General features: G+C 51.5%; 1 protein-coding gene across 2 annotated transcripts in view; it reads right to left on the reverse strand.

The window, feature by feature from the left end:
* Positions 1-11,945, reverse strand: part of KIRREL1 (kirre like nephrin family adhesion molecule 1) — a 105,759-nt gene extending 93,814 nt beyond the window's left edge. For both annotated transcript variants that reach the window (XM_087827946.1, XM_087827947.1), the window contains exon 1: positions 11,817-11,945. In XM_087827946.1, the coding sequence (XP_087684072.1) occupies positions 11,817-11,868 (52 nt within the window). In that variant the 5' untranslated portion in view covers positions 11,869-11,945. The remainder of the gene's footprint in view (positions 1-11,816) is intronic.
* Positions 11,946-12,470: the final 525 nt, after the last annotated feature.

The following is a 12,470-nucleotide window of genomic DNA, read 5'->3' on the forward strand; positions in this document are numbered from 1 at the left end:
TGACTGGGGACCCTGGGAGGACAGCCTTTGTGGTCTGCCGGAAAACAAATCTGCCGCCTGAGGAGACAACCTGCTCCAGCTTACCTGGGGCCTCAAGAGGCAGTCTCACCTATGAACTCTCTGGGTTTGCTTCTCCATTATAAGGAACTTTGCCTTCAAGTGAGAGAAAATGAATCTATTGGGGGAAGTGTTATTTATCCAGACATTGAGAATACTAGAGACTTATTCAGTTACAGTCCCTAAAAAGACAGTGTTTTTCCTGCAGGAGAAGGGGGGTCGGGTTAGACACAAAGAACGTCCTGCTTGCCAGGGATTATTGAATATAAGAGTGAGCACAGCGAGCTAATAAAATTCCTTTCTCTTCAGAAAAAGGACAAGCACTGATGTGTCAAGGTTGATTCAAATTTAGTCTTACCTACAGGAGGTATTTTGAGTGTCCAAAGATGCTGGGATTCTTAAAGAATCATCTCCCCATTTTCACTCCTGACCCCAGGTTCTAGGTTCTGGGGAGCCTAAACTGATTGATCCCCCCTACGTCTTCATTTACTCTAAAATCTTTCAGGATTCAAGCGTGCAGTCTGCGTAAGGCCCCATGTGCACTTGCGGATCACCAAGTATGTGTCTGTTTTCTGGGGGACAGGCGAAGACAAAGGAAAATCAATGGGCGTTCCTGTTTCCCCCAGTGGACAGGATTCCCTCGATATAAGGACCAAGCTTCTTCCCCTACTAAATCAGAACTCTGAACCACCTTCCTTCCCAAATCTTTTTCCTGGCCTGTGAATCTTCTCTACAACCTGGAGCTCTGCACACAGACAGAGAAGGGAGGGAAAGAGTGAGTTGGCTCATCACATTGGCTGAGCAACCATTAACTTCATGTGAGTGTGAGAGATGGCCTGTCCAGGGGTGGTTCTCCACTGTACCCCCCAAATCATGCTCCTGGTTAAGCCTATGAACCACCTTCCTTCCCAGATCATATGATTTGCTCATGACCCAAGTTTCAAGCCAAAGCTCTGGCTAGCAGCTCTGTGAAAAGTCTTCCCCTCAGATCTACACCAAATTGAGAGCTGGATTATGAGGACATTTTTCATAAGAGGGAAAAAAACCACAATTGAGTACAAATGAGCACCTCGCTCAGGCACGGAGGAGTTTCCACCAACATACTGGCTGCTTACTGTTCAACTATGCAGGTGCCAGCTATTGGCGTAAATGTACACATAGTGCGGTGGGTTGGGGGAGGCTGAGAGTTTGTGAGGTGGCTGGGAGGAGGCAGGGCAGGTCAACCTTGGGGTCAGAGGTGGGCACGCTGGCAAGCACTGTACCTCCTCCTGTCCCACAAACATGCAGATGCTACTGAAGCGGTGACCCACCTGAGCTCTGTTATACAACAAAGCTGCTGAAAAGTGAATTCATTTAAATGAATCCCATCTTTTCTCACCTCCCATTAAAATGTTGAAGATGTATTTCCCTAGAGGAAAGCATCCTCTAACACTTCACAGCGTGGTTCTGGGACCAGCCGCCTCAGCAGCATCTGGGAGTTTGGTGCCAATGCAGAAATTCCATCTGACCTTCTGATTCCGAACATGCACTTTAACAAGATCCCCAGGTGTCTCATAAGCAGGCTGAAGTTTGAGACTCATTGTTCCAACACTGTGGGTTGAAACCTTCTGGAGAGACGGGGCTAAAAGGATGGTCATGTTTACTGTGCACATCCTAGGGCTGCTTTTCCAGGACTTAAGGTATAGGTAAGTGGCTGCTGTCGCTCCACTTCACACATGAGGAAACTAAGGCTTACGAAGGTAAAAGGTCAACCTTCAGAGCCAGGACTCAGACCTGGTTCTCCACAAAGGTGCTTTCCACGACGCTGTGCTGCTGTGTCCCGGCTCCCATGGCACTGCGCGCCAGAGACCTTCCATTCAGGGATAACACATCACGGGTCACCTCCCTTGGCACAGTCAACAGAGGCTTGCCTGTATTTGGACTATTATTTGTTCTTCACTCACCCTATCCTCAGGTCTGCCTAGACTGTGGGCTGTAAGAAGCAGGCACCACACAACATCAATAACTATGATTTACTGAATATCTATTGTTACAGATACGGCTTCTTAATACAGATTCCTTCATTCAGGCCTCACAGCAACTCTCTGGGATAGGTATTATTGCCTCCATTTTATAGATGAGAAAATGAGGCTCCGGTTAAGTGACTTGGTTATGACCGCAGAGGTGGCAGCCCCACTGAAAAAGAGGCTGGTTTACCCACAGGCCCTCTGGCAAGGAGGTCCCACTGCACTGGAGGGGTTACCCAATTCCAGGTTGTGTTGAAAGAGGCCAGACTTGACCCTGGTATAAAAACGAAAGGCAATGTGCACAAACTGAACCCCTTAGGTACAGGCTCTACAGGCTCCCCTCTCAACTTTCTGAGTAAATGGAGGAGAGCAGTGGCACAAATAATCCAGAAGCCACTTCACCTTGCTTATCAATGCAGTCAATTCTTTCTCTCTCATTCTTTCTCTTTCTTTCTCTCTCTTTCTCTCTCTCTCTCTCTCTCTCCCCCTCCCTCCCTTCCTTCCAAAGCCAGATTTTCCTTTCTAACTATATTTGGCTCAAACGGACATTAAAATGAAATGAGTTTAGATTCTCACTGGGCACTGCCTGGTGAGGGGAGACTTCCCAGATGTGTGTATCAGTGACAGGTACTTCCGTCCAGGATCAAACATCACCCACACAGTAGCTGACTTGGAGGTAGATGCTGAAGAGTTGACAGTCCTGGCAGTGGCAGCCCCAAGTAGTATGTGCGTGTGAGAGGTGGGCAAAGAGGGGTGTCCCCCTGCCCCATCCCACAGTGAGGTCAAGCTGGTCGATTTCCAAGGAGGCTGGGCGTGAGGCATAGAGCAGCAAATCAATGCTCAGGGTCTGGGGTTAAAACCCAGGAGTCCTGCTGTCCAGGAGAGTCCTTCTAGATGACTAGGGAACCAAGATTAGAAAACTCCACCTCGCTCAGGGCTTCACCCGCCAGCCTGCTTTTCCCTGGCTTTCTGCTCCTTCGAATATGCCCTTCTCCCCTCTCACTGTCTCTCTCTTTCTCTGCCCCCATCTACCCATCTCAGTCCTTTGCCTTTTAATAATCTCCCAGTTGGAAAATAACGGAAAGAAGCAGTTAAAAGCACCTCATGGCTTAACAATACTGGGTAATGGAGCAAGTAGGGCCCCGAGGCTGATTCGGGGAAACTTCAGGAAGGAGAGGAAAGAAACTCAGCTAAACTGATTACAAGGACAAAGTTAATTTAGAAATTCGCTCAACTGAGTGGGACTGGGGGGGGGGGGGATGACGGGAACAATTGGACACAGGAGTTGGGAGATTTGGGAAAGTATGCTTTATATAAACTGCCTTTGTTCCTGGAAATCATAGTCCCTGGGAGGAACCCCTTCTTCAGATTCCTCTGCTCCTTCCATCCAGAGCAGGGGGCACAATCAGGGATTGTCCAGAGGCTCCAGCCTTAGCCCTTGAGCCTCGCATCTGTGGAGGTCCCCTCCTCCTTCCAGGCTCCCTCCTCGGCTCCTCTCCCCTCTCTCTCCCTCTCAGACAGTTAGACTTCAGCCTTTTTCACGGATCTGTCTCCAGCCTTTATCTTACAGCATTGCCAACATGTGTTTATACATCCATCTCCCACACCCACTGAGAGGGCCTCAAGGAAAGGGGCTAAATTTCACTTACCTTTCTATCCTGGTGCCTAGGTGAGTGCCAGGCCCAGCCATTAAAAAAAAATTCTTAGCTGAACACAGGCTTTTACCCCCCTGATGGAAGCCCTCTTCCAAGGTTTCCATTTGAAAAGCCAGAGCTCACTTCCTTGCAGAGGTTTAAAAGTCTCTAGTCTCAGCTCCCCAAAAGAACATACATCAGTGGCCACTGACCAGAGGAAGCAGCCCAGGCCTGACCCTGCAGGGACTGGGCCTCTGAGACCATGCACAGACTCTGCTCAGTGCAGACCTAGCCTAGTCTCCAGGGAACAAATGACAAAGACCTCAGGTATCTACCAGGCGGCAGGGCTCTCCTCTTGGTTATCTCCACTGAACTCTGCCTCTGGGCATCTTTATCTACACCTGAGGATTCTCAGACAAAAGATTTTCCCTTCATTCCAGAGCATCCCCAATTCAGGTCAGAGATCTAAGGCTTCCCAAGGGGGAACTGATATTTCTCTGAGCTTTTCTGCTCACACCCTGATTGTCTGTCTACTTCACTTTTTTTCTTTTTTTTTAATTGAAGGGGTTGAATATCTCTACAGCAGCACCAGCAGATGAGGAGTTTAAGAAGAGGGGGAGGGTTGATGAGAAATGAGTTAGGGAATCTCACCAGTTTTTAACACATTCTTTGCTTAAAAAACATAAACCCAACTCTCTTCTTATCGGAAAGTCTCTGGAGTGGTCTTTCAAGGCCTTCGCAGGTCTGGCCCCAGTCTGCTGCTCTGGATCACCTCATTTGCTTCTACCCAACCCAAATCCTCAGCTGCCCAGCCTCGGCGTCCTCTGCACACTGGGCAGCCGTGCGACGCACAGCAGTTCAGCAGCCTGGTACAGGCCCCATCTTCCTGTCACACCCACATCCTGTCCATCCTGATTCTCTGCCTCCAGAGCCTTTCCTGGTCTCCTCGGTCCACAGCGAACCCCCTCTCCTGAACCCTCCAGCTCTGGTCCTGCACACTGCTATCCGGGCACCAACCAGCTTAGCCTTTTGGGCAGAAGGGACAATATGATGTCATTTTTTTAAAAATTCCCCATAAAGCCTACTGATACGTTTCACACATCGTAATATACACATGCTGATTTGAAAAAATAATAATAATTCTCCCCATTTTATGGAAGAGGAAACTAAAGTCAGTAATTTGAACCTAAACGAGGAAGTGAGACCCTTCAGCGCAGGGACATATTCTATCCGTGTCGCAACACCAACGCCTCGCACATAAGCACAAACACATTTCTGCTGAATGGAGTAACCAAGTCCTTACTCCCCTGCACATCTTCATGTTGCTTCAGAAGGAAACAGGGGCAGAAAAGAAAAGCACCCAATGGCCCAGTCCAGAAGAAGAATCTAGGATTCCTAAGCTGGCCTGAGGTAGCACAGCCTTGTGGTCACATAGCACCAGAGGCCTGGGCTCCTGCTGCCCCCTCACGGCTTCAAAACCCCGGCCCATGGCCTTCTGGGAGATTCGCCCATCACCTTCCCAGAGCCAGGCCACCAGAGGAGCAAGGCCACAGCATTACCTCCTGGGAAACTAACAGAATTTGCCAGGGATTGCTAGAGATTTCCATACCTGGATTTAAGACCCTTAATCCTGAGGAGGTTGGCTGGTTGCAAGGTTCATTTACTTCAATACAATCCCAATTTTGTTAAATGGGCTCTAGGAGGGCTGAGAGAGATGAGGCTTCAGCTTCTGCAGACTACGGAGGTTAATAAAAGTTGCTGGAGAGAGGGACACTATGGAAGGAGGGAGAAGCTGGGAGCTTGGGGAGAGCTGATGAAAGGAGAGAGATGGAAAAAGAAAAAAAATATGTGATCATCAGCAATGTCTGGGAACTAGAGCAGCTTTAATCCTAGAACTTAATCTGGTTCATACTGTCTGTGAATCAGGGGAAGGAAGGTGTAAGAACTGGGCTGCAGGATGGAAAGAGATGAGAGTCAGAAAATGGGGAGCCAAGGGGTCTTTCTTTTTCTTTTCTTTTTTAATGTATCTTTATTGATTTCAGAGAGAGGAAGGGAGAGGGAGAGAGAGACAGAAACATCAATGATGAGAGAGTCATTGATTGGCTGCCTCCTGCAGGCCCCTGACTGGGGATCGAGCCCACAACTGGGGCATGTGCCCTGGCGGGGAATTGAACCGAGATCTTCTGGATCCTGGGCCGAAGCTCAACTGCTGAGCCATGCCTGCCCGGGCAGGTCTGACTTTCTTAACCTTGTACTGTGTGCATCTATCAGAGGGGATACAGAACATGCAAGACGAAACAAAAAGCAGTGCCTTCAAAAAGTCATGATGGCTGCCATAACTAGAAGTAAAATGGTACACAGAAATGTGTGCACACCAGTGCTCTAGGGAATGGAAGGACTGGGATCAAGATTGAGGTATTTGTCCATAGATGTATGGGGTGAGAGAGGGCTACGTGTGCAAATGCATGTGAGGGCATGTGTGAATCTCTGCATGTGCACACACACTGGACACAGAGGCTACCTACGTCTGCAGACGTGCATGCAAGAGTGACGGAGAAGACATGGACATGCCAGTCTTCAGGGGCTTCCTTCTGGGAACCATTCCCTTTGCTCCACTACAACTTCCCTGCTTGGGTTCTAGTCCTGGCTGTCACTTACTAGCTGCATCATTTTGGATTTAACTTCTTTGTGTCTCTCTTTGCTCACCTATAAAATGGAGATAAGGCCTACCTTTAACAGATTATCATCAGTATTAAATTAGCTACCAACACATGCAAAACACAAAGCACTCCCTCCACAAACTTGAATGACTTTCTCCCTCACTTGAAATGAGCCCACTCTCTTTCCTGATTCCCGAGACTGTCTCCTCTGGCTTCACATTTCAGGATCACTGCCGACCACCCACCCACACAATTCTAGCCCTTTCCAGGTCAAAGCGTCCTCCAGGAGACTGCCCAGTAAAATAGCTTGGGGGCCCTAGGAAAGGACCAGGCAGGAGCAGGTAGGTCTGGAAGGGAACAGCTTTCTCTGCTCTAGAGCCATGGAGAGGAATTTCCCCACCCTCAGCTGGAAAGAGCCCCCAGATATTGATATTGGAGTAGTTAAGGAATTTGCCCCCTAGCCCCTCCCTTCAGTCCAGCTTCCACCTCTTAGTAAGTCATTTAAGCTCTTTAGGTCTGTTTTCTCATCTATTAAGTGGAGAAATAATAACTACTCTGCCTACATCATGGGATAGCCTATTAAATGAGATGGTACATGTGGAAAAGTTGCTAAAATTGGAAAGCACTTTAGAAAGTTAAAAGACTAGAAAGGAGGCTGAGTTATTACAAACCTCCCTCTCCTGAAAGACAAGGGGCAATATGTACCATTCTCCACTCCCACTGTATAAACACATAGTTATCAATCCAAGGCACAAAGATGGCTGCAGGCTGGGTGTCCTGGCTGTGTCTTGGGAAAGAAGGCTGAGAGAGAGCCAGGGGGAGCTGTCTGCCACTGAGGGTCAAGGAGAAGGAAGGCCTCTCCCCAGCAGAGCCGCCTCTGTTCGTGGGAGGCATTGCATGAGCTGTGCTCTGTAGTGGAGGTTGCCTGGCAGAGGATGGGTTTTGTAGTGAGACAAAGAGCTTAAATCTGGGCTCTAACACCCTAGGTATGGCCTTGAGCAGGTTAATTAAACTCAGCTTTGGTTTCCTCATCTATAAAATGAGAATAACATTAACACCACAAGGTCCTTAAAAATAATAAAGAATAAGGAATGTGAAAAGCACACAGTAGGAATTCAATAAAAAGGCATTTTGATGCTTTGGTATGGTGCTCACTTCCTATAATCGCTTTTCACCACCCTAGGCCAAAGCAGGGCCTCCCATAGCCGACTGGAACAGGCCACCCAGCACCCAGCCTCCATGTCTGCCAGGGACTAGGCTGCTTTGGAAGCTGACTGTCCTGGGACTGCCCCCAGGTCCCCACTCAGCGCTTCACCTCTGTAGGATTCTGGACCAGGAAAAACGCTGTCCTAGCCCAACATCCATTACTGCTGGCACGTGGGACCTCTGGCAAAGGGGAAGGGTGCAGGCTTTGAGGTCAGCTGGTTCTCACAACTGCCAGCAAGATACTTAACCTGTCTAAACCCCAATTTCTCATCCATGAAATGAAGATCATTATAGAGCTGCTCTCAGGGGGTCGTTGTATAGATTAAATTAGATAATGCATATAAAGTAGTTAGCACAGGACTCAATAAATGATCCGTGTTATTTCCAGACTCTGAAATGCTGCCACCTGGGGCTAGTGTCCCTCCTTATTTCTCACAAAAGCCTTGGTTCCTCCTCACTAAAATGCCAGCCTCTTCCACTTTTGCTCTCTTCCCCAGACCTTTACTGAGTTCTCCGACCAGGGAGAGGCTGGTCAGTTTTCCCTCTGTGTCTGCCTGCCGCAGCCCAGTTCTCTCCATGAGAGACACAAGAAGAGGTGCTGAAGCCCAGGATCAGGAATCTGGGCAGCTGGAGCAAGAAAACAAAAAAGAAGCATAAAAAAAGATCTAGAAAGGAGGCACAGACAACTGCGTTTCCATCTATGTTGAGCCACAGTTAAAGCAGAAGCATTACTGAGCACTTCCTCTCTGTGCCAGACACTGTTCCATGCACTTTACATGGATTAACATATTTAGTTACCATCAAAAACCCTATGAAGTGTTATTTCTATCTTCACTTCACAGATGAGCAGACTGAGGCACAAAGAAGGCACATAACTTGTTTAAGCTGACAAAACTACCAAGTGGCCAAGGTGGGGTTTAACCAGGGAGCTGTGATTCAATTACCATTTAATATTGCCTCCTAACACTGTAGCACTCTCATCAAATCAATTGATCAGATACTTGAGGGAGCACTTACCATGTGCATAGCACTGTGTCAGAAATTGAAAGGACAATAAAGAAATTAAGACTTGGTCTCCAAGGATATAAAGAGGGCCTAGAAGAGCTTCCACCAGAGCACTCAGTTCTCACGTCAAGGGGGTGAGTGCTAGGACCCACAGGACAGCCTTCCTGGCCCCCATACCACCAGAGAACCAAGGCAGAGCAAGACAACCAACCAGGCAGCTATAGTGACCAGCAGAAGGGGGGAAGGCCTAGAGGCCTCCATGTCCTCCTGATCCAAGGCTGCGGATCAGGTGGAGGCCAATCAAAGGCAAGAAGGGGAGCCTGATATCCTGATTTCTGCGTGGTCTCCCTGCCTCTTCTTCATCTTCAAGGCCTGCTCCTGTCTAAGTAGGCAGAAGTGGGACATCTGAAGTGTGTGTGTCTGTGTGTAGCGTGAGGAGGGGGCATTCAATTTCCAACTACTCCTTTCCAGACTCATGTTCTCTGCCAGGGTGTAGCTGTGTTCAGGGAGTTGAATACTGGGAATTTGGGAGGGCCTCAGGCCTCTTGCCTTTACTACTCACCCCCCTCCCAGCTGGTGGCAGGGATACCCAGGGGACCTCTGGGAGCTGAAGGGACAGATTTTCCTCCAGGGCCCCCCCCTCCAGCCCCTGCTGGAGGCAGCTCCCATCTCGAGCCAGCCTGTCAGCCCACATTGCTCTGATTAGCTATAATCTTTCTTTTTCAACTTCTCTTCAAGACTGGGAGCGAGAAAATCTCCCAGAAAATGATTAAATATTTCAATTTTCGGCACAATCAGTCTGAGGAGCTGACGCATGATGGAAATGGGGGTAAGGATAATGGTTTTCATTTAGATAAGATACAGAAAATTATTTAGTGAAAAATGAAGATTGATGAAGCCCACTGACATTCTTTAAAATGTGATTTTTATTTCTCTGACTAAGCTGAATCTCCCCTTCCCTCTCCTCTCTGCTCCCCTCAGTTCAACTGCTTTCTCCTGCCAGCTTCTCCCCATTTCCCACCCCCATCCCTCCGTTCCCTTGCAATCCCTGTTTCCTCTGCACTGCCCCAGTCCCTGACCTAGAATACCTACTTTCTAAAGATGAGGCTAATGAGAGGAGGTCCTACAGCCTCCCTGCCACACCATGTCCCCAGATCTCCACTCTTTCTGTCCCTGCCTCCTCCACCCAGTCCTTGCTCAGCTTCCCAGAACACTCAGTAGTGATTTCCTCTCCCCTCTGGTCTATTTTCTCCCTGTCTTTTCTTTGGCATTCACTGGTCCTCCATCCCCCCTTCAATACTTTTGCACACTTTCATCGGGTCTTGCTTTCACCCCTGTTGGAGACAGGGACATGGGAGCCCAGCTAACCCCTAACCTCTCCCCCTTTCCAAAGGGAGAAAGGCACACAACACACTTCTCTCTTTCTGGCCATTTTCCTCTCCGATTCAATCCACATGTCTCTCCTGTTTCCTAACTGCAGCTTTTGTTTCTTGAAGCTCATTTGTATCCATGTTGCTGACATGTAAGGGCTGCAGAGAAAGGAGCAGACATAAGCTTGCCCCCAACACATACCAACACCGACCCAGCTGCCCACCCCCCTTTTCTCCCTCCCTAGCAGACTGGTTAAACAAAATCAGAACTTAAGTCATCTTCCCAACTTTCTGCCAAGTGGCTGGCCTGGCCCAGCCAACCCCAGGACCAGGCCTCCTTTCACCCCCAGCACCAATTCCTACTCAGCTCACACCACAAATGAGTGCCTTTCCCATCTCTCAAGTGTGTGGGGGTGGGGAATGGGGGTGGGGGGGCTGGGTGCCTTATGGGGAAAGATTGATCAAGATCTACCCCCATCAACTCAGCCTTTGGAGCTTGGGAGGGGCCCCACAAGGAGAGAAGGGGTCCAGGACAACACTCCACCTCTAAACACACACCCACAAACCTGGGAAGGGAACAGAGCAGGGCAAGACAACTGAGAGTGTTCTATCCAAGCTGACTTCCCTCCTCTCAGATTCCCCCACTTCCAAAAGAGACGACCCCCCTCCATTTTGCAGTCTATACATCTCCATAGGTGTCTGACTGTGTGGATGTCTGCGCCAGGTTCTTTGTTTGCTGGACGGCTGGTGTCTATAGAAGGTTTTCGGTGTGAGTGTGTGTGTCGTGTCCCTGCATACATGTACTGTGTCCACGAGTTCTGGTGTGTCCGGGTGCATGTGTGTGCAAACATGTGCCAACATGGAGAGGACTCTGTCTTCTTCAGATGTGTCAGTGTCTTTGTGTATAGGTCTCTCGCAGTGCGGGGGGGACGCTTGTGAGTATGTCTACCTCAGGAGGTGAGTGTCTGTGACTATTTTTTGGTGCTTGTGTATCAATTTCTGTCAGCTCCCTTTTTTGGGGGGGTGGGGGGCCAGCTCGGCAGTATTAAATCTTCCTTAGAGTCAGGCCCACAGACAAGGCAAGAATCCCTCCCACAGACTGCCCAGTCCTGCCTGGGGTCTGGGCTCTTTATTTCCCCTTCGCTGCGCGCCCCCCCACGAGGATTCACGAACCTCATTTGTTTCAGCCTCTCCCTCATCTCCCAGCCTCTCCCCTGACAGTTCCAAATAAGCTCACAGCATCAGCACTTTCCTGGCCCAAAGTGGGGTGTTCACCGACCCCTCCAAAATGCCCCCTTCCCTATGAAGCCTGCCTGAAACTGCTTTGGGACTCCACCCCCCATCCGAGCCTCCCTCCCTCCCTCCCTCCCTCCCTCCGGGGCGGGCAGCCCCAGGCAGGCAGGAGCCAGGGCTCCCACCCGGGCCCCGAGGGGCCAGGCTGGAGCAGGGGGGCTCCCTTAGCAGCACCCTCCCGAGCCTGGGTCCCCAGCTTTCCGCGCACCTCCCACCGCGCCCCCAAATCTGAAACCCCACCCTCTTTCCAGGCTGGCCCTCGGGCAGGACCCGCGCGCCGGGAGGGCGGAGGGGTCGCCAGGGCTGCTGGAGGCTCGGGAGGAGACTTTGGACGTTCGGGTCTCCTTTCCCCCCCGTTCTCCCGCGCAGCCAGAGGAAGCAACTTGGTCAAATCAACGGAAAACTCCTTCTCCGCAGCCGCGGCCACTCCGCGCCCGCGCCGCCGGGGTTCCGCGCGGGGACCCAGCCTCGCCTCATGGCGTCGGGACCCCGGGACCCGCCGCGGGCCGCCCCCCATCCCTCCCCGGGGGGCGCGGTCCCCGGCTCCGGGGTGCGAGCCGAGCCCGGGCGGGCCGGAGCCCTTACCTTGGGAGAAAGTGTCGGAGAGAGTGAGGATCCAGACGAGGAGGCTCAGCATGCTGCCCGCCCGCCGTGCGCCCGCCCGCGGCTGGGCCGGAGTTGGCGAGGGAGCGCGGAGCGGCTGGGGGAGGAGCCGCCCCCGCCGCGCCCGCGCCCGCGCCGCGCGCCCCGCGCCCCGCGCCCCCGCGCGCACTCGCGCGCACAAACTCACTTCCCTTCCCTGCGCTCCCTCCCTCCGCCCAGGCGGTGCTCCGCGCGCTCGCCCCGTCCGCCTCCTCCCGCGCCCCTTTTAGGATTCCTCGTCTCGAGCTCTATCTCTCCGGCTCTTTCATCTCCGCTCTCCCTTCCGAGCCGTCTCCCCTTCCCTCTCTGCCCCCTCCCCCTGACGTCTACTCTTCCTCCACAGCCCCCCTCCTCCCGCCCCACGCGCGCGCGCACTCCCACCCCCGGCGGAACGTAGATGCAAAGAGAGCGAAGAGAAGACGGGATCGAGGGCAAAGGCGGAGGGAGTACCGAGCGTGGCGATCCGGGCGCGGGACGGGGCGGCTGGCGCCGTGCCCGCCGTGCCTCCCTCCCGTTCACGTCCCCAGTCCTGCCCCGGCTGCTGAACTAGGCGCTGGATGAGGGAGGCGGGCCACGGCTGAGGACAAGCCTCTAGCC

Source organism: Miniopterus natalensis, chromosome 19 (assembly GCF_054644295.1).
Source record: "Miniopterus natalensis isolate mMinNat1 chromosome 19, mMinNat1.hap1, whole genome shotgun sequence".
Taxonomy (NCBI): Eukaryota; Metazoa; Chordata; class Mammalia; order Chiroptera; family Miniopteridae; genus Miniopterus; species Miniopterus natalensis.